The sequence below is a fragment of the Gossypium hirsutum genome, chromosome D01 (assembly GCF_007990345.1).
Source record: "Gossypium hirsutum isolate 1008001.06 chromosome D01, Gossypium_hirsutum_v2.1, whole genome shotgun sequence".
In the NCBI taxonomy this organism is placed as follows: domain Eukaryota; kingdom Viridiplantae; phylum Streptophyta; class Magnoliopsida; order Malvales; family Malvaceae; genus Gossypium; species Gossypium hirsutum.
This window is the reverse complement of record NC_053437.1, coordinates 52,991,416-53,015,123: the sequence shown is the minus strand read 5'-3', so window position 1 is coordinate 53,015,123 and position 23,708 is coordinate 52,991,416. Positions and strand designations below refer to the sequence as shown.

Genomic DNA, 23,708 nt, shown 5'->3' with positions numbered 1-23,708 from the left:
CCCCAAAGCTATTTTCAGGATATCCCCCTCCTTAACTTTCAACTGATGGTACCTCGATCTCAAATCAATCTTAGAAAACACGCAAGCACCTCTCAACTAGTTAAACATGTCATCAATTCTCGGAAGTGGGTATTTGTTCTTCACTATCACCTGATTGAGCTGACGATAATCAATGCACAATCTCATTTTTCTTTTGGACAAATAACACTGGTGCTCCCCATGGCGACACACTAGGGCATCTAAAGCTGTGCTCAAGCAACTCTAGCAACTGAGTCTGCAACTCTTTCAACTCAGCCGGTGCCATGCGGTACAGGGTAATAGATATCAGAGCTGTACCAGACAATATCTCGATCCCAAATTCTAACTCTGTGTCTAGTGGTAATCCTGGCAACTTTTTAGGAAAAAATCTAGAAACTCCTTTACAGTCCACAGGTCCTCCAATGCCAGACTTTTGAGCCTTGTATCCACCACACAAGCTAAGAAGGCTTCGCAGCCTCTACTAATCAACCTCCGAGTTTCAATTATAGAAATTGCATAAGACGAGCATTCACTAATCTTATTAGTCACCAGGACTCTGGTTTCGTCCAACCCATGAAGCTTAAGCTGCTTTGTTCTACATCTTAAACTTGCATCATGCCCGGTAAATCAATCCATGCCAAAAATTACATCAAACTCAACTGGACATTTTCGATACACCTTATCCACCAACACATCAAGTCCTAACAGGCTGCATACTCGAACCCCAACATCCAACTCCTCAACAGGAATACCTCTCTCTCGTATGATCACACTATAGATATTTGAATGCATGGCCCTGGAGTCCACTAATGCAATAATGGGAATGGAGAACAATGTGAAAATACATGTAATCACATTAGTGGCATTGCAGTCTTCTTGAGCTTTCACAGCGTAATGCCTAGATGGAACTCAAATATCAGATACGGCTGCAGATTTGACCTCGCCTCTACTCTGCTGGCCTGAGGCAACATTATCACTACCATGAGTTGACCCTCTACCATGTTGACAAGAAGGTGCTGATCTCTAAGTCTGAGTAGGCGAAGCATCGCTAGCTCTAGGGCAATCTCTGACAAAATGCTCGATGGACCCACACTGGAAACAAAATCTAGTCCTCCGAATAACACTCCCCGGGATGTCTCCGGCCATAGAAATTACAAACTGGAAAAGTCGGGGTCCTCACTAACCCTTCTGAACTCGCTAGCGATGGGGAAGTTGGAACGACGAAAATGTGCAAGTGTACACAATCGTAACGAGTAATAAAGTGACAAGTAAATGTCGAGTTATCGTACCAATAGGGATTGTAATAGAGAATGCTTTAAATTCAAGGCCACAAGGAGCATTGCCAAGCAATACTAAGAAGTCGAGAACACAAGGGAAGGAACAACGCAAATCCATCACTATCAGAAGTGGGACACAATTGGATGATGTTGTTCAAGACACCACTGTAGAAGAGGACAACTCCATATTCAACCATGGAAAGAATTTAGAATCAACTAAAAACGTTACTACACCCGAAAAGGGTAAACAAAAGCATGTTGCAGTGGAATTAGATCATGTTGCCAATAAAAATGCCACAGCAAAAGAATATCAGCAACCTGAAGGACGACCACCTCTACCTTTTCCTTAGCGATTTCACAATTATAAACAAGATGCTTACTTCAAAAGATTTCTAAATGTTTTGAAGTAGCTCCATATCAACATACCACTAGTAGAAGCTTTGGAGCAGATGCCCAATTACGTAAATTTTATGAAAGATATACTGTTAAAGAAGTGCAGATTGGGGGAATTTAAGACTGTTGTTCTCACTGAAGGGTGCACAACAATGTTGATGAATAAATTACCTCCAAAGTTGAAGGACCTAGGAATTTCACTATCCTATGTTCAATTGGAAATCATTATGTTGGTAAGGCATTATGTGATTTAGGAGCGAGTGTAAATCTAATGCCCATGTCTATTTTCAGGAAGCTAGGAACTGGAAAAGTAAGACCTGTTACGGTTACGTTGCAACTGGCTGATCGATCCTATGCACATCCAGAAGGTAAAATTGAAGACGTGTTGGAAATAGTAGATAAATTTATTTTTCCTACAAATTTCCTTATTTTAGAATGTGAAGCTAACCAGGATGTGCCAAATATTCTTGGAAGACCTTTCCTTGCTACTAGCAAGACTTTAATTGATGTGCAGAAAGGTGAACTAACCATGAGGGTAAATGATCAGCATATTACTTTCAATGTATTTGATGCCTTAAAATGTGCTGATGATAATGAAGAATGCCATGCCATTATGTTGATAGAAATAACAATAGAGGCAAAATTCGCAAAATTCTGTCACAACAATTTTGATAGTGATGAGGATTCAATTTAATGGAGTGATGCAGTAAATTTTGAGGACATTGGTGAACTTATGAAAGCGAAGCAGTTTGTGGATAGACTAGGGAAGAAGTTCGAATCCTTGGATTTATCAGATCAATCTTTTAATCCTTCTAAACCTTCTATAAAGGAACCCCCACATTGAAGTTGAAACCTTTGCCGCAACATTTAAAATATGCATATTTGGGAGACAACAACACTTTGCCAATAGTAATTTCTGCGGAGTTGACACCTGAGTAAGATGTCAAGTTGTTAGAAGTCCTTCGGCAATCTAAGAAGGCATTAGGATGGACCCTTGTTGATATAAAGGGAATTGGCCCTGCTCTCTGCATGCGTAAAATTTTGTTTGAGAATTGCCATAAAAATTCTATTAAACAACAGAGAAGACTGGATCCGATCATGAAAGAAGTTGTCAAGAAATGAATTATCAAGTGGCTTGATGCTGGCATTATCTATCCGATTTCAGATAGCTCATGGGTGAGTCCTATACAATGTGTACCCAAGAAAGGAGGTGTCACAGTAGTGACTAATGTTAACAATGAGCTTATTCTGATTCACACTGTCACGTGATGGAGAGTATACATAGACTATTGCAAGCTTAACAAGGCAACTAGGAATGACCATTTTCCCCTACCATTTATTGATAAGATGTTAGAAAGATTAGCTAGGAAAGCTTTCTACTATTTTTTGGATGGTTATTCAAGATATAATCAGACTGCCATAGCACTTACTGACCAAGAGAACGCCACCTTCACGTGTCCATATAGAACTTTTGCATTTAAACGGATGCCATTTAGGTTATGTAATGCCCTGACAACCTTTTAGCGTTGTGTGATGGCCATACTTTCTAACATGGTGGAAAACTTCCTTGAAGTCTTCATGGATGATTTCTCTATGTTTGACAATGATTTTGAGGATTGTTTAAAAAATCTGGAATTGGTTCTATGTCATTGTGAAGAAACAAATCTTATTTTGAATTGGGAAAAATGCGACTTCATGGTTCGTGAAGGAATTGTTCTAGGGCATAGGATGTCGCTGCAAGGGATTGAAGTGGACAAAGAAAAAAATCGAAGTAATAGAAAAATTGCCACCTACTAACAATGTCAAGGGTATTAAAAGCTTTTAGGTCATGCAGGATTTTACAGAAGATTCATTAAGGATTTCTTGAAGATATTTAAGCCCTTATGCACTTTGCTGAAGCAAAATACACTTTTCAATTTTGATGAACATTGCTTGGTTGCTTTCAAGGAATTGAAGAAGCGGCTGGTAGTAGTACCAATTGTAATAGCTCCAAAATGGACATTGCATTTTGAACTCATGTGTGACGCCAACGATTATGCTGTGGGAGCAGTGTTGGGGCCAAGGAAAGGAAAAGTACTACGTACAATATATTATGCGAGCAGAACCCTGATGGATGCACAATTTAACTATATCACCACAGAAAAAGAGTTATTGGCTGTGGTTTTTGCATTCGATAAATTCCGCTCTTATCTAGTTGGTACCAAGGTTACAGTCTACATGGATCGCTCTACTATTAAGTATTTGGTGAGCAATGAAGATGCCAAGCCAAGATTGATTAGGTGGATAATCTTGTTGCAAGAGTTCAACTTGGAAATTAGAGATCGAAAGGGGATTGAATATCAAGTGGCTGATCACTTGTCAATGTTAGAATCTGGAAATGAAGATGGAAAAGACAAACTTATTAAAGAAGACTTTCTAGATGAGCAACTGTTAGTTGCCATGGCATTACCTTGGTATGCAGATACAGTGAACTTTTTAGTAAGTGCTGTGATGCCACCTGATCTTAACAGCCAAAGAAGACGAAAATTCCTTCATGATGCCAAGCATTATTATTAGGATGAACCCTTTCTATTTAAGCATTATGCTGATAAGATAATTAGGAATTGTGTCCCTGATGACAAAATAGATAGCATTCAGCTCCTTAGGAGGACACTTTGGAGGGATGAAAACTGCTACCAAAGTAGTTCAGTCAAGATTTTATTGGCTGAGTCTGTTCAAAGATGCTCAAGAATTTTCTCAGTTGTGTGACTGTTTTCAGAGGATGAGAAATATATCTAGGAGACATGAAATGCCACTGAAAAATATTCTAGAGGTTTAGTTATTTGATGTATAGGGAATAGACTTTATTGGTCCATTTCCATCGTTAGTGGGCAACCTGTACATACTGTTGGTAGTGGACTATGTCTCTAAGTAGGTCGAAGCTGTTGCTCTTCCTACTAATCGGTCACTTAAACTACAAAATTAAAACATGAAAATTTCACTCAATCAAATTCACACAAAGTAAACACATAAAATAATATTAAAATATTTTTCTGACTTAGATTTGTGGTCCCAAAACTACTATGTCCGATTAGGGTCGAAATCAGACTATTACAACTCTCCCCCCTTAGGGATTTTCATCCTTGAAAATCTTACCAGTGAATAGGTTTGGGTAACGTTCTTTAATTGCATCATTGGGTTCCAAGGTTGCTTCATCAACTCCATGTTTATCCCATAATGTTTTAACTAACGAAATTTTCTTGTTTCGTAACTCTTTAACCTCACGAGCCAGAATGCTAATCGGTTCTTCTTCATATAGCATATCAGATTTGATATCAATCTCTGACGGACTAATCACATGTGTAGGATCGGATCGGTATTTACGCAGCATCAAAACATGAAATACATTGTGAATCTTTTCTAGCTCAGGTGGTAACAATAATCTGTAAGTAATCGGTCCAATACGTTTTATAACCTCATACGGTCCAATAAATCTCGGACTCAATTTGCCTTTACGATCGAATCTGAGTATTTTCTTCCACGGCGAGACTTTCAAAAACAATTTGTCCCCGATTTGAAACTCTATATCTTTTCTTTTCAAGTCTGCATACGATTTCTAACGATCCGATGCTATTTTTAGACTATCCCGAATCACTTTCACTTTCTGTTCAGTGTCTTTAATCAAATCAACCCCGAGTATTTTATTCTCACTATGCTCGATCCAATACAATGGTGTACAAAATTTACGACCATACAAAGCCTCATAAGGTGCCATTTTGATACTAGATTGAAAACTATTATTATACGCAAATTCAATCAAAGACAAGTATCGTTCCCACATGCCTTCGAACTCAAGAATGCAACATCTCAACATATCCTCAAGTATCTGAATAATTCGTTCGGACAGGCCATCTGTTTGAGGATGAAAAGCAGTGCTAAAATGTAGTTTAGTACCTAATACATCTTGCAGTTTCTTCTAAAACCGCGATGTGAATCTCGGGTCTCTGCCTGAAACAATAGAAATAGGTACACCATGCAACCTTACAATCTGAGAAACATATAATTCAGTTAACTTATCAAGCGAATAATCTGTGCGAATTGGAAAAAAAATGCCAATTTAGTCAATCTATCCACAACAACCCAAATTGCATCTTTCTTGTTCGGTGTCAACGGTAAACCGGATAGGAAATCCATTGTGACTCTATCCCATTTCCATTTAGGTATCATGATTGGCTGAAGTAATCCAGAAGGTACCTGATGCTCGGCTTTTACTTGCTGACATATTAAACACTTCGAAACAAAGTCAGAAATGTCTCGTTTCATACCGCACCACAAATAGTGCTGTTTTAGATCATTATACATTTTTGTGCTACCCGGATGAATATATAATCGACTGTTATGAGCTTTATTCAAGATCATCTGAATTAACTTTGAATGTTTTGGAACACATAATTGGTTTCTGAATCTCAAACAATCCTCATCATCAACTAGAAACTCTGAATCAACATTCGAGTTACACTGAGTCCGTTTTGCAATTAAATCCTTATCAGCTTTCTGAGCTTCACAAATCTGTTGAACAAACAACGATTTTGCTTTCAACTCAGCTATTATCGCACCATTTTCAGACAAAGCTATATGTGTGTTCATTCCACGCAAAGAAAATAGTGATTTTCAACTTAGGGCATCAACAACAACATTAGCCTTTTCTAGATGATAATCAATCACAAGCTCGTAATCTTTTAACAACTCTAACCACCGTCGCTGTCTCAAATTCAGATCCTTCTGAGTCATCAAATATTTCAGGCTTTTGTGATTAGAACAAACATGACATTTTTCACCGAATAAATAGTGGCGCCATATTTTCAAAGGAAATACAATAGCGGCCAATTCGAGATCATGCGTCGGATAGTTCTTTTCATGTGGCTTTAACTGTCTCGAGGCATAAGCTACAACTTTGCCTTCCTGCATCAAAACACAGCCCAAACCTTTCAAAGATGCATCACTAAAAATAACAAATTCTTTTCCGGTCTCTGGCTGAACTAGTACTAGAGCTTCGGTTAAAAGGGCTTTCAACTGATCAAACCTTCTCTGACACTTTTCTGACCACTCGAACTTAACATCTTTTTGTAACAACTTTGTCATTGGGGTCGCAATCATAGAAAAACCTTTCACGAACCGTCTATAGTAACCGGCAAGTCCCAGACAACTTCGAACTTCAGAGACATTTCTCGGAGGTTTCCAATCAAGTATAGCTGAAATTTTACTCGGATCAATCTGAATACCCAATGCTGATACAATATTGCCCAGAAAACTGACTTCGCATAACCGGAACTCACATTTATTGAACTTTGCATCCAACTGTTTATCTCGCAAAGTTTGTAACACAAGTCTCAAATGTTTGGCATGTTCAGTTTCATCTCGAGAGTAGATCAAAATGTCATCTATGAATACTACCACAAACCGATCCAGATACTATCTAAAGATCCGATTCATCAAATTCATGAAAACAACAGGTGCATTAGTAAGTTCGAAAGGCATAACCAGGAACTCGTAATGTCCGTACCTAATTCGGAAAGCTATCTTTGGCACATCAGAGTCTTTAACTCGCAACTGATAGTAACCCGATCTCAAAGCTATCTTCGAAAACACTGAACCCCTTTTAGCTGATCGAACAAGTCGTCAATACGTGGAAACGGATATTTATTCTTTATAGTCACCTTATTGAGTTGCCGGTAATCAATGCACATTCTCATCGTTTCGTCTTTCTTTTTCACAAATAGAACTAGAGCACCCCAAGGAGAGAAACTCGGCCGTGCGAAACCTCTATCTGTCAAATCTTGCAACTGCGCTTGCAACTGTGCTTTCAACTCTTTTAATTCAGTCGGTGCCATACGATACGGAGCTATCGAAATAGGATTCATCCCTGGTACTAACTCAATACTAAACTCTACCTCTCGACTAGTTGGCAAACCCGACAATTCTTTAGGAAACACATCCGAATACTCACACACAACTGGTACAGATTCAATCTTCTTTTCGATCAATTTACTATCAAGAAGATATGCAAAGTAAGCTTCACAACCTTTTCTTACATACTTCTGAGCCAACATCGAGGATATCACTGCTGGTAAACCATTCAGATCATTAGGTTCAATCCGAATAATCTCGTCATTCTGACACCGTAAATCAATAGTCTTTCTTTTTGCAGTTAACCACAGCATCATGTAAAGTCAACCAGTCCATACCCAGGATTATATCGAACTCATCGAATGGAAACAGCATTAAATCAGCCGAAAAGTACAAATCTCAAATCATCAATGGACAATTCTTACACACTTTGTCAACCAAAACACACCGGCCTAGTGGGTTTGATACTCTAATCACAAACTCAGTAGACTCAACAGACAAAGTCTTACTAGATACTAAAGTGTCACACACATATGATTGAGTCAAACCAGGATCAATTAATGAAATAACATTAGTATCATAGAGAGTGAAAGTACCGGTAATGACATCTGGGGAAGAAGCTTCCTCGCGAGCGCGTATAACATATGCTCTGGCAGGTGTACGAGCTTCAGATTGAATTATCGTATCTTTTGTCCCTCTCTGACTACCACTTACGTTACCTGTATGCCTGGGTGGTCTACCTCGCACTGACATATTACTCGGTCTGGCGCTCTGAACAATGTTTTGCTCGGCTAACATCGGACACTCCCGGATAAAATGATCCTGCGATCAACACTTAAAACAAGACCGATCATGCAATCTGCAATCTCCAGGATGAAATTTGCCACAATGCTTGCACTCGGATCTATTCTGCCGAACATTGCCAACACTAGCAATCGAAGTGGCTCGTGAACTCACAAAATTCTTTATCAGAAAAATTAACTATTCTTTATGATTCATATAAATCTTCTCAATAATCAAATCTCAGCAAAAATCGAATTATATTCAAATATTCGTAACAAACATACATTTGAATAATATATGTATAATTCATACTATTAAATTCGGCTCATATAAATCGAAACATACATTCGGTTACTATCTATATATATTTTATACTATTATTTTCAACTTATAGCACTCAGGCATACATTGGCTAACATACATATAATTCATACAATTAATTTCAACCTACCAAATTCAATACATACATTCGGTTAACTTATATTGAATTCATAAAATTTTATTCAGCTTATAGAATACACACACACACACATATATATTAATTTAATAACATTCATTTGCTATTAGACTTACCTCAGACATTGAAAATCAAAATAGGGCGATTAATCGATGATTTTGGTTTTTCCTCGATCCAGCTCCGATTTCTTTTGTTCTTGATCTAAATATATTCAAAATAAACTAGTTTAAATATAATTCCATTCAATTTAATCCAAAAACACATAAATGGGAAATTACCATTTTGCCCCTGATATTTTACACTTTTTACAATTTAGTCCCTAGTGCATAAAACACAAAATACACAAAATTTGCACACACCATGCTAGGGCCGAATTTTCCTTGTCTTCATAAAATTCCACACATTTAATTTATTTCACATTTTAGTCCCCCAAAAATTTATTTTCACAATTTAGCTCTAATTACTCAAATTCACCAAAAATTCAAAGACAAAACATGTTAATGTAACACATATATTTGATATTTCATCAACTAATATCATAAAACTCAAACATTCATCAATGACACATTTCAAAATCATCAACAACTCACAAAATTAATACATGGGTTTTGAAGTATTCAAAGCAACGATCTCAAAAATATAAAAATTATCAAAATCCGAACAAAGAACTAACCTTAAATTTAAGCACAACAATGGTCGAACCTAGCTAGCTTTCTTTTTTTTTTCTTTTGTTCAAATTCAGTTAAGAAGATGATAAAAATGGCTTTATTTTTTTGTGCTTTATTTAACATATATTATCATTTATTTTAGTTTACTAAAAGAACCTTTAATAATTAATAAAAAAAACATATATAATGAGGTTATATTAGTCCTCTGCCACCCACTATCTATTTTTTGGTCTAATTGCATCATAAATCCCCCATTTTAAAAAGACAACAACAATTAGGTACTTTTAGATTTAACCTCTAAATTTTCATTTTACGTGATTAAGCCATTTTCTTTTATCGATCACTTAAACGACAAAATTGAAACACGAAAATTTCACTCAATCAAATTCACACATAGTAAACACATAAAATAATATTAAAATATTTTTTTGACTCAAATTTGTGGAACCGAAACCACTATGTCCGATTAGGGTCAAAATCAGACTGTTACAGTTAGAACTGAATGAATTGAAAGAATTCAGGGCACAAGCATATGAAAATGTTAAACTGTACAAGGAGAAGACAAAGCATTGACATGATAACAGAATTATTCCAAGACAATTTGATCCAAGGCAACAGGTGTTATTGTTCAACTCGAGGCTCAAATTGTCCCCTGGTAAATTAAAATCTTGCTGGTCAGGTCCCTTTGAAGTATTTCACGTATACATGCATGGAGTCGTTAGTATCAAAGATTGGAAAATAGGGGTCACATTCAAAGTTAATGGACAACGCTGGAAGCACTATTTGGGTGCTCATGTGGATCGTGACGAGCAATCTATTGACCTCTGAGATGTTTGAGTTAGCAAATCTGTTTTTATTTTTCCTTTCTTTAATTGCTTTACTTTCATTTCATTTTTATTATATATTATCATTAATTATATAATGTTGTTTGATTTTTTTTTATCTTTGACTAATGAGCAAATTTTTTTTAGATTTTCGAAGACAGAATAAAAGTGTGGGATTATGAGTTGTGATACTAAGAGGACTTTGCCGCAGCATCTCAAAGAGAATTATACCGCGACAAACTGGGTGAATAAATGTCAAGGTACGAGGTACGATATTTTGGATAGTTGGGCCCATTCTGTTACTGGGTAGCCCAAGTAAAGAAGCCAAAAATTTAATTTTAGTGCTAGCTCACCTCACATTCCCCCCAAGATCCCTTTATTTTTCCCTCATCCACCCTACTAGCTTCTACGACTGTATAAGATCGTGACATCGATCATCTTATTGATGAGCTCACGAAAATTGATAAGGAGGGGAACGCAATGAACCCCATAAAGAGGAAGATGGAGTTTAAAGTCAATACCCATAAATCTACTCACAAGGCTGTCGAAACAACTCTTTGAAAACAAAAATAGTGTCGACTTAAAAAATGAAAATTAGAGTTGCCACCGATCTTTTATTGAGGTGTGATCGGATCACCTTAAAAATGATTTTGGTCTACGAGTTTCAGAAAAAAAATGGGTTCTGGAGTCAGTTACGTACGAGGAAGGATTAGCACCCTCGTAACGCCCAAAATTGGTATCGAATTGATTATTTAATGTCTTAAAGTCGAATGTCGAAAATTCGAAGAGATGAAAAACGATTTCCCCTTTTTATTAATGTCATATTTTAAAACAATACTTGGATAGATTTGAATGAATATAAAAAGGCTTTCTCATCCCGAGGCAACAAAATGTCGTACCCCGTAAGTTAGGATGCAACATTTGAATTCTTGAGCATAAGCTAACCTTTAAAAACCTTTATTGAAACTTTGTGTATTTGAAAACTAAAAGTGTTTGACCATCTTAGTTCAATGAGGAAACCGAAACCCCGTAAGTTAGGGCACAATTTCTCGGTGTTCCAAAGACGAGATATAAGTTTGCCTTTATTAAAAAACCTCGTCTTGAGATATCGAAGGGTCATTCCAATGAGTTAGGACACAATGTTTCGAATTCCTGAGATAAGCTTTGATTTGAAATTTTTACGTTTGATTTTAAAAAAGGATACTCGGTTACTTAAATTCAACGAAGAAAATTGAAGCCCAGTAAGTTAGGGCACAATCTTCACGAAAATCTTGGATATCGAGTATTGCTTTATTTTGAAAAATTTTATTTAAATGAAATGTAATCTTTATGTTAAATAAATTAGATATTTATGAAGATAGATTTAAACAAATATATACAAATATGTTAAAGAAAGAACTTAAAATTAATGGTTTTAATAATATGAAATCCATAACATATAACATGAAAATAATTTAATATAAATTACGTATTATAAAATAAAACCATTTAAAAAAAATAAATTCTATTGGATTAACATAAAAATATAAAAGAATTCATTATGAAATTAAATAATAATATATGATAATAATATAAGAAAACTTAAAATAATAGTACATAATGGAATAAAATAATGTATATAACAAAGGTTAGGTAAATTGATAAAAAAATACTACTACTAATAATAATAATAGTAGTAGCAGTAGTAGTAATAATAATAATAATAATAATAATAATAATAAGAGTATTAAACTAATTAATTTAATAGCAAAAATATCAAAAGGACTAATTTGAAATTAAAACAAAAATTTAGGGGCAAATCTAAAATAAATAAAAGGATATGGACCACATTGAATGCGAGAATAATAGGGAGGGACCAAAAGGGAAATTAATCCCTACCCTCCAAAACGCAGCGTTCCATCATGGGTCGAAATGAAACCAGCAGAAAATTATATAACCAAAATTAAAGTAACAAAAGGACTAGATTGAACCACGACATAGAAGCAGAGGGACTTGGCGCGTAAATATCCCTCCCCATACCAAAACGCACGGATCTAGCCACATCTGGATCAGGTCATCGGGTATGGCTCAATACGGCACCGTTTTAGAGCCATTGACACAAGCCCTAAACGATGTTTTTTTTCCTACTTTAAATAGCCCCTTTTAAACCCTAAAATTAGTAGCCACCACCCTATTTCTCTTCCCCACTGCGCAAGCCCGAAATCCTCCACTCTCAACTCTGATTTGGGACAGAGCATGCGGAGATTCCGATGGCGCACTTACGAAGGTATGGCCTCTTTCGTTTCTTTTTAGTTCGCAATAAAAACAAATCAAAGGAAACAAAAGAAAGAAAAAAAAGAAAAATGGAAATCGAAAAATCACCTTAAAAATTCACTGTTATATGTTCTCTTTTTTATTGATTTTTTGAATCCCTTTTTACAGTATTACAAATGGCTTTATATAGCCGAATAAATAAAAATGAAAATTATAGAAAAATTCTTATTATTTGTTGTACTTTCTGTTATTGTTTGCTTCTTCTTGCTTGTTTGTTGCGTTTGTTGCAGGTGAGAAGCCAACTGGAGGCTCGTGGTGGCATGCATGGGTGAGGTGCGGTAGCTGCATTTTACCTCTGCCTAGGCTAGGGTTTCTGTTGTTTTTAGTGTTGTGGGCTAGGGTTAGTTATTGGGCCCACAGTTTGGAACTAAGTTAATGTAATGTGTTTGTATTGGGCTTAATTGGGTCTGGACTAATGGGTTTGCTTAGGATTGGGTCTGATGTAATTTGGGCCCTTTTTAGACAAATGTAAACGGACTTTATTTATTTGGTTTTAAATTATTTAGTTGTAATTTTTGGTTTTGGGCCCCGGGTAAAATGGGCCGTTTACAGCTGCCCCTCTTTGCTCATTATCGTGTAACAAGAATGGAGCAAAGACTTTAAAGGCCAATTTTGCCTAGTCTTGCCGAGTCTTGACCTCTCTTGGTGCTTCTCTTCTTCAAGTAGCCTAATTCCAGCCACTACGTCTTGTTGCGTCGATCCACTCTACTGCAACTTCAGATATGACTCGTAGCTTTAATCTACTTTTCCGCGACTTCAAAGGGGACGAGATTTGTGGTTTTAGTCTGCTCCACTGCATTTCAGGGAAATAAGACTTATTATGGTAGATTTAATCCGACCTACTGCAACTTTAAAGGTATAGGATTTGTAGTTTTAATCCACTCCACTGCAACTTCAGGGAGATAGGATTAGTGACTTCAATCTGCTCCACTGCAACTTCAGGAAGATAAGATCCGCCATAACTTGTAGCTTTAATCTATTCCGCTGCAACACCAGGGAAATAAGATTCACTGCCTTCAGCTTTAATCTATTCCACTGCAACACCAGGGAAATAAGATTCGTTGCCCTCAGCTTTAATCTGCTCTACTGCAACGCCAGGGAAATAATATTTACTGCCTTCAGCTTTAATCTGTTCCACTGCAACGCTAGGGAAATAAGATTCATTGCCTTCAGCTTTAATCTGTTCCACTGCAATGCTAAGGAAATAAGATTCACTGTCTTTAGCTTTAATCTGTTCCACTACAACGCCAGGGAAATAAGACTCGTTGCCTTCTACTTTAATCTATTCTACTGCAATGCTAGGGAAATAAGATTTACTGCCTTCAGCTTTAATCTGTTCCACTGCAATGCCAAGGAAATAAGATTTGCTGCCTTCAACTTTAATCTACTGTAACGCTAGGGAAAAAGATTCGCTGCCTTCAGCTTTAATCAGTTCCACTACAACGCCAGGGAAATAAGATTCGCCGCTTTCAGCTTTAATCTGTTCCAATAAAATGCCAGGAAAAAAGATTCACTGCCTTCAGTTTTAATCTATTCCATTGTAAAGCCAGGGAAATAAGATTCGTTGCCTTTAGCTTTAATCTGTTCCACTGCAAATTTAGCTGTATAGGATTTGTGGTTTCACCGATCTGTTCTCTGGGGAACATGACTTGTAGAATCCATTTTATGGCCCTATTTATGCCTAGTGATTTGGGTGTTATGATCGAAATGAATCAAAATCTCCCTACTAGATGTATATGAATGAATGTAGAATGTCATGAGAATGATTCCTTCATGTTTGAGTTGTCATTGTACGTTGTTCATTAAGGCCCTATCATCGACATTTCATAATGCCATCTTGTTCGGCTGGTATCTCTAAAGAAACACTTCATATTTACTTAATCAGATTGCCCCTACTGTAATCTTCAAGGTTCAATTCTAGGCAGTGGATATTTATTCTTTATTGTTACTTTGTTAAGCTTCCGATAATCTATACACAACCATATCAAACCGTCTTTCTTTTTCACAAAAAGCACTAGTGCACCCCACGGAGAACAACTAGGCCTTACAAAACCTTTATCAGTTAATTCTTGCATCTGAGCTTTCAATTCTTTTAATTCCAACGGGGCCATTCTATAAGGAGCAATAGAAATGAGAGTTGTACCTGGAACCAACTCAATACCAAATTCAACTTCTCTAACAGGAGGCAAACCTGGCAATTCTTCTAGGAACACATCTAAATACTCACGTACCACTGGCACTGATTCAATTTTCAACTCTGGATCTTTAGTATTCAATACAAAAGCAAGATAAGCTTCACACCCTTTTCTCAAACATTTCTGAGCAGACATAACAGAAATCATAGAGAGAGAACCATCTGACTCATCTGAATCAACCCGGATAATATCACCATTTTCACATTTCAACTCAATGTATTTCTTTATGCAATTCACTATCATATCATGGGCAGTCAACCAATCCATAACAAGAATCGCATCAAACTCATCAAACGACAATAGCATGGGATCGGCTGAAAAACAATGACCTCTAATCATCAAAGGGCAACTCTTACGTACATTATCTACTAACACCTACTGGCCTAATGGATTTAATAGTTTAATTAGAAATTCAGTGGATTCTATAAGCATGTTCATACTAGGCATCAATCTCATACAAACATAGGAATGAGTCGAACTCGGATAAATTAAAGCAATAACATTAGTATCATAGAGAGAAAATGTACCCGTAATCACATCAGGGGAGAATACCTCTTCCCAAGCACAAATAGAATATGTTCTTGCGGGTGCTCTAACATCTGATCTATAACTATAAAAGAAAACATTTCAAAATCGTCAGGAGTCGTCACACTATCAAAATATATAAGTATGGCATGTATAGCTAGACTCTTATTCATATTGAATATTCCGAGAATCGACTAAACCTACTCTGATACCAATAAAATGTAACAACCCTTACCCGATACCGTTGCCGGATTCGAGCATGAGGCGTTATTTGACTTAACTTAAAAGTTCGGGGTATAAAAATTTACTTTTAAAAGTTATTTCATTGTTCATAATAAGGTTGTCCACCTGCGCAGTAGTTACTAAATTAATTATAACTCGAGCTACGAAACTAGAAATTTATATCTCTAAATTTTCCCTAAAACTAGACTCATATATCTTTTTACCATAAAGTTTTCAGAATTTTTGGTTCAGCCAATTAGTAGAGTTTATTAGTTAAATTCTCCCCTATTTCACTGATTGACTATCCTGACCTCTCGTCACTAAAATTCAATTATCTCATTGTACAGACTTCATATAGTGTTCTCACTTGTTTCTACAGAAAATAGACTCAATAAGGAATCTAGAAATATAAATTACAACTCATAAATATTTTTGTAAAAGTTTTAATGATTTTACAAAGTCAAAATAGGGGATTCCGAAAACCACTTTGACCTTGTCTAACTAAAATGCAAATATATTAGAATACATAATTCCTTTGTCTACACTGTTATTTTTTTTGTGAAAATAGACTCAATAAGATTTAATTATATATCTCATCCACCCTCTAATTCATTTTCTACTATCCTTGGTGATTTTTCAAAATCACGTCACTATTGCTGTCTCAAAACTGATTTACTACCAATTTTTACTTTTTCATGATTTCTATGCATAATTTAGCACCTAGACATTTATAACAACAAACACCATCATACTTAGCCATTTTAATAACTATTCATCATCAAATATTTACATATCATCTTTTGGTCATATCTTAAGAATATACAATTGAAATGACCAAGTCCCTATACATGCCATAGCTCAAAACATTTATCGTCTTAAAATACCGAGTTGTGGTGGTTGATAGTGTGAATGCTCTCCGACGTCTTCAAGATCCCGACTATGCTTGATAATACTATATGAAAGAAAAAGAAATAAAAGAAATAAGCATAAAGCTTAGTAAGTTTACAAGTAAATAAATAACAACATTTATCATAAACAATTATATTCATAAATTTTTATTAAGCATTAAGATCTTTACTTTCTTCTTTACTTACTTTCTTACTCGTTTAGTTACTTGCTTGCTTAACTTACTACTTCGTTGCTAAAATTTCTTTTCTCAACTGATAACTAAGATAATCTTAATCTTATTAACTCACCTGAACTTGTCTATTAGGCTTTTACCTGAACTTTCATGTAACATCATCTATTTACTAGCCCGTTGAATCACTTGGAATACTAAGGATACTCGGGTCTCCTGTCTGAATATAACATGCCAAAGCTATGTCCCAAACATAGTCTTACATGGGATGTTTCTTGTACTGCCAATGCCATATCCCAGATATGGTCTTACATGGGAGTTCTCATATAGGTGCCCATGCCATGTCCTAGACAAGGTCTTACGGGGGACCTCTCATCTTGGTGCCAACGCCATGTCCTGGACATGGTCTTACATGGGACCTCTCATCTCAGTGCCAACTTCATGTCCCAGACATGGTCTTACATGGGACCTCTCATCTCGGTTCCAACGCCATGTCCTAGACATGGTCTTACATGGGACCTCTCATAATCTCAATGATGCAAATGCCATGTCCCAGACATGGTCTTACATGGGATCTTATCCTCTTAATGTCATGACATTTGTATCCGATACATTCCTCAGGTTTCAACGGGGCCTATTAACACTGATTCTCTGTCATCTCATACTTGAGTTAACATTAGATATTTTCATGAAATAAATACATAATTGCTGAAAAATAACAGCATTAATAATAATTATCAAAATATTGCATTTATTTACCGTAAACTTACCTCAGTACAAAAAATGTGATCAAATCTAACACTTTAGTTCTCAATCTTTTTCTTTCCCCGGTCTAGCTCTGAATTTCGTTCTTCGTGATCTATAATTGCAAATTTAGCTTATTTAATACCCATATTCATCAAAACAGTCCTTGACTCTAACTTTGACAAAATTACATTTTTTCCCCTAAACTTTTACATATTTACACTTTTGTCCCAAAGCTCAGAAATTAAACTTCATCCCTTATTCTTATGTTTTACGACATGCTAAACATTTTTCCCTTCTATGGCAACATCAAATTCCCACTCTAACACTTATGAACATTAGGTATTTTTACCGATTATGTCGTTTTACTCATTTTCACTTAAAATCACTTAGCAAAAGTTGTTTAACATAATTTCAAGCTTCATATTCTACCATAAAACATCAAAATAAACACATTTCACCTATGGGTATTTTTTCAAATATGAACCCTAGGTTAAATTATTGCTAGAACAAGCTAAATCAAGTTACCGGGACTCCAAAAATATAAAGAACATTAAAAACGGGGATAGAACAGACTTACAGTCGAGCTTGGAAGCTTGAAAAACCCTAGCCATGGTTTCCTCTTGTGAAATTCGGCCATGGGGTTGAAGATGGACAAAAATTGGCTTTTAATTTTGTTTTTAATTCATTTTAATAACTAAATGACCAAAATACCCTTAATGAAAAACTTTGGAAACATGCTTAACCATGTCCATTTTTGTCTACCAACTTAACCAATGGTCTAATTACTATATAAGGACCTCCAATTTAAAATTTCATAACAATTGGACACCTCTAACATGTAGAACTCAACTTTTGCACTTTTTACAATTTAGTCTTTTTGACTAAATTGAGTGCCCAAACGTTGAAATTTTCGAACGAAATTTTCATGAAATCATTTTGTGAAATCATAGACCGTAAAAATATAATAAAATTTTTTTCCTCATCGAATTTGTGGTCCCGAAACCACTATTTTGACTAGGCCCAAAATTAGGATGTTATATCCACTGTACTTTTGGGACATAAAAATTTATACCATCTTACTCCCACTGTAACTCAGGAGTACAAGTTCTGGCTCTTTCTCAATCCTCTCTTACTGTAATTCAAGGGTATAGGATTTGAATATCTTTTGTCTCTTACACCATTCCCAGGGTTTCGAACTAATGTAGGATTTTCTTTTCTAAGAATAACCTCCTCTTATTACTTGGTGATCATTGCTCGTTTATTCACCAACACGATATCTTGTTGTTTTTTTAATCAATATTTTGACAATAAAATCCGAAGGGATAGTCTTAATTTAGACTCTTTCTTTTCAGATATTTCCAACCTTTAAACTTGGTGAATTCTAAACAATAGTCCTATTTCAGGTTTCTGTATTATTTAAAAACTTCTTGAGTAATATGTGAAACTTCCTTTTTGAAAGTATTATTAGTCCATTAATCATGATTCCAATGCAACATGCTTGCAAAAGATCATAACAATGGATAAAAATAGAATTGATTTGAGAGCATGGCTCGAAATGAATAAATTATCAAGGATAGTAAAAATAAAAGAGGAATTTATTGGGAACACGTATCTTGAAAAAAAATAAAGTATTCCAAGAACAAAAAATTTAATATAAATAGTATGAAGACTAGGTGCCCCAGATATCGCAGCTTGAACTTCCCTGTACAAAAGTTTTGAAGACCATTCTGAGTTTGACATGTGTTTAGGAGATCTAGAGTACTTTTTCGATGCCCCAAGATGTCGCCTACCATTTCCTGTTGATTCAAGTATAGTAAGTTCACTGTATGCATATTTTTGATCAATACCGCCTTTTTCGGGTTTTCAACTCAAATTTGGTCTTAAGGTGCCCTTTACTGGTTTTCACCTTGGCCTTTTTTTTTAAGACTCAAAGCACCCTTTGCGGGTTTTCACCTTGGTCCATTCTCCTTCTTCAGGTGAAGTACTTCTTGACTGAATCTGAGTTTACAGGATTAGGCAAGTTTTTACCATCCATTTCGCTCAAAATCAATGCTCCTCCAGAAAAGGTCTTTTTTACAACATATGGTCCTTCGCAATTTGGCATCCATTTCCCTCTAAAATCCTTTAATAGAGGAAGGATCTTTTTCAACACCAGGTCCCCTTCAGGGAATTCTCTGGGACGAACCTTTTTGTTATAGGCTCACATCATTCGCCTTTGGTACATCTGACCGTGTGTTAAGTTCAATTTTGAGCTTAACTTATTCAATTAAATTATTAAATTGTTGATTAATTTTTGGTTAATTAAGTTATAATTCTGGCTAAATTGATTAAATACCTTCTATGCCGTATTAATTTAATTGTACCCCAAATTCAACTATTTAATTTTAATTTTATTTCATATGCAGGTAAGAAACACTTGGATGTCCGTATGGGCTCGATTTGGAAATGAATTTGCATGATTAAAGCTGCTGGATGGGAATGATCATTTGCTGGTTTTGAAGAAATTAAATTGGCATTGGACAAACAAAAAAACAACAACATTCGGTCCAATTAAATAACAGCAGAACGAATATGCAGCAAAATCAACAAGGGAATTATTTAATTTCCCTCTTGGAGTGGTGACTGACTTTAATTAAAGCCAAGTGATTATGTGCAGCTTTAAGAAGTAAATTTGAAATGGAACTCTACATGAGCTGGAGCTATTCTTGTGCGACGGTTTCAGCTAGGATAAAGGGGGATAAGATCAAATTTTATTTGAAATATGGGAGGTTAATATCATTACTCCTTAAATAGAAGTGACAAGAGCTGGAAAAAAAGAGGAGAGTCGAAAAAATAAAGGAACACACAGCAGCAGAGAGGCGTGGCACTCGAGCAAAGGGAAATCTGAAATTGAATCAGCAAAGCCGAATAAAAATTGAAGTAACAGCCCAGAATTCCAGCTAATCGAGAGAAGGGAAACTCGATGATTTGAGGATTTTTCTTTTTCGAGATTCAGTCTGTAATTTATGTTGTTTACAATTGATTTTTGTTTCGTTTTGATTGCTATGAGTGGCTAAATTAATTAAGCTCAGTTAGACCCTTATGAAACTTAGCACAAGCAATTTGAAGGTTTATTTGTTTAAATTTGGATTTAGCATTCTTGAGTTGTTAAATTTTATTGTTCAAAGAGTTTTGTCTCTAAATTAATTAGATTGATCGCCTACCTAATTTAGGACATTTCTTATAATTATCTAAGAACAATTGAGTAATCGAATTTCTTAATTAAACTTAGAGTCAGTGATAACAAATTAGCATGCCGCTAATTGAAGCAACTCAGATTTAATTTCGGAAACCGCTGGAGGATTTTCTTCAATTAACGCAAGGTGAAATCTCTAAAATACTTAGTGCACTTTTAATTAAAAATTAAAGGTAGGTATTCAAGTATGAATGTTCTCTATTTGAATTTGAATTTATTTGAGATAAGAATTCATTTCATAAGTGATTTTCTTAAGCCTTGTTGCTAGATTAGATTCATAAAATAATTAAATGACGATAAGGATTTGTGCTAGGTGGATTAAGGAGTTACTAACTGAGCACTCTTTCTCTGAATTCGACAACCTTTCATTATTTACAATTTATGCTAAATTTTATTTGTTACCAAAGAGCATTAATAGAAAACCCCCCATTTTTCTTTCTCGCATACTTTTATATTAACTTGATTTAATTTTCTTTTTTCTTCTCTTTCAAATAGGTTTAACACGAGCTTCTTCGTGGGACGATTCCGTACTTACTCTATATTACCAGTTAATATCGGTTGAGTAGGGGATTAAATTCGGTGGTCGTAACGACAGCTACCAAATTTTGGCGCCGTTGCCGGGGAAGTGACGTAGTCAAATCTATTTGATTTTCAGAACTTATTTTGTTTTCTTGTTTTTGTCTTTGCAGGTAGATTAGTTCCTTTAGTATATGTTATTAAGGAGTGGAAGACGAACATCGAAAGATCCAGTTAACATCACTGATCGGTAAGCCGATCATTCCAACCCCCACCTTGAGCCTAACGTTTCAGAGGATTCCACCATGGCTAACCAGACCTTGAAGCAATTAGCCGCTCCTAACTTGGCTACGCAACCACCATCTATCACGTATCCTGCCCTTGATAGGCCATTAAAGCTTAATTCGGGATTCCTGAATTTGTTTCCAAAATTCAATGGGTTAGCAGGTGAGGACCCTTACCATCATATTAATGAATTTCTAATTACTTGTTCAACTATGCAGCCAGATGGCATTGAAGAGGAACAAATCAAGCTCCGAGCCTTCCCTTTCTCGTTACAAGGTTTGGCGAAGGACTGGTTATATTACATGCCGCCAGGCTCATTCACAACGTGGACAAGGTTACATAAGGCATTTCTTGAGAAGTATTTTCCGGCATCAAGAATAGGGTCAATCAGGAAGGAAATTTGTGGAATTAAGCAACTGGTAGGTGAGTCATTATATGAGTACTGGGAAAGGTTTAAACGACTATGTGCGAGTTGTCCACAGCATCAGATTAGTGAGCAGCTCTTAGTGCAATATTTTTATGAAGGGTTGACACCACAAGATCGAGGAATGATTGATGCAGCGAGTGGAGGTGCATTGGTTGATAAAACTCCTGAGCAAGCCCGAAATTTGATCGCTAATATGGTGCAGAATACACAGCAATTTGGTCTTAGGAGGTCCGACTTGGGTAAACGAATGGATGAGGGCCAGTCGAGTATGATGGAGGCTCAGTTAGCTAATTTAACGGCTATGGTAAGTAAATTGATGACTGGAGGTAATGTGAAAGCTTCACTATGTGGCATTTGTTGTTTAGAAGGACATACCACAGATATGTGTCCGACATTACATGAAAGGGAAGCTAACGCCGTCTTTCCAAATCAGAGAAGGTATGATCCATACTCAGCTACCTATAATGAGGGATGGAGAGACCACCCCAATCTCAGATATCAAAATCGAGCCACACCTCCGGGATTCGAGCAGCAAAATTCTCGACAATATAATTCGTCACAGCAACAACCCAGCCATCAAAATCTTAGTGCTAAAACTAAGACCCATGCCATGCTTGAACAAATGATGAAAATGATGGCTGACCAGGAGAAGGAAACCGATGGAAGATTTCAGTCCTTGGAATCGACAGTGAAGCAATTACAAACCAGAGCCTCGTCAACTGACGTTAATCTTGGGAACTTGCAAGCACAGGTAAATAATCGGTTACTGTCACAGCCTGTGGTAAATCCGAGGGATAATGTCAGTGCTATAACCTTGCGAAGTGGGAAGGAGTTGAGATCGATACTAAAGAAGGCCCAAAACAGCAATGAGGAAGGCGAAATTGAGGTAAGAAAGGTCCGATTTAGTGATATTGAAGAGGAAAATTTAGTCTTACCAAAGGCGGATTTACAACCGTCGCAAGCAGCTCCAAAGGAAGTAGGGAAATCACGTTTACAATGGTCCACTGCTTCGCATGATGCCGCAAATTTTGAGCAGGAAATGAGATTTCTCGAGCTTAGAGCACAAGCAGGTCAGAACGATAATAACCAACCTCGGTCTTATGTGCCAAAGGCGCCATTTCCACAATGTTTGAGGAAGGAAAAATCAGACGACGTCAATGCCAAAATTCTTGAGACTTTCCGTAAGGTACAAGTTAATATTCCATTGATTGATGCAATTAAACAGGTGCCTAGATATGCTAAGTTTTTAAAAGAATTGTGCACATCTAAAAGGAGGTTAATTGGAAATGAGAAGATTAGTCTAGGCGAAAATGTCTCTACAGTATTTCAAAAGAAACTTCCTATTAAATGTAAAGATCCTGGAATGTTTTCGATACCTTGTAAGATAGGAGACCTTAAATTAGATAGAGCTATGCTTGATTTGGGTGCTTCTATAAATGTTATGCCTAGGAGTATCTACGATAGGGTTCAATTAGGTGCATTAAAAGACATGGGACTGATAATTCAACTTGCAGATAGGAGTAATGCCTACCCTGATGGTGTTTTAGAAGATGTTTTAGTGCAAGTGAATGAGTGAGTTTTTCCAGCTGATTTTTATGTTTTAGACATGGGACCTAATGATAATTCAACTGATGTGCCCTTACTCTTAGGTAGACCCTTCCTTAAGACAGCTAGAACGGAAATTGATGTGCTCAAAGGGAATTTAACAATGGAATTTGATGGTAAGATAATTAAATTTAATATATTTGATGCTATGAGATATCCCACTGATATTAATTCTGTATTTACTCTTGATGTAATTGACAATTTTGTTCAAGATGTCTATGAATTAGGGGAAGAAGACGAGTTGAAAAGCGTTC

The 23,708-nt window shown here is 36.1% G+C and overlaps 1 protein-coding gene across 1 annotated transcript; it reads left to right on the top strand.

The window, feature by feature from the left end:
* The first annotated feature begins 21,442 nt into the window (after positions 1 to 21,442).
* Positions 21,443 to 23,425, top strand: LOC107921572 (uncharacterized). Its single transcript, XM_016851407.1, has one exon. It carries the CDS (start codon positions 21,443 to 21,445, stop codon positions 23,423 to 23,425), a length of 1,983 nt encoding a protein of 660 aa, XP_016706896.1.
* The last annotated feature ends 283 nt before the right edge of the window (positions 23,426 to 23,708 follow it).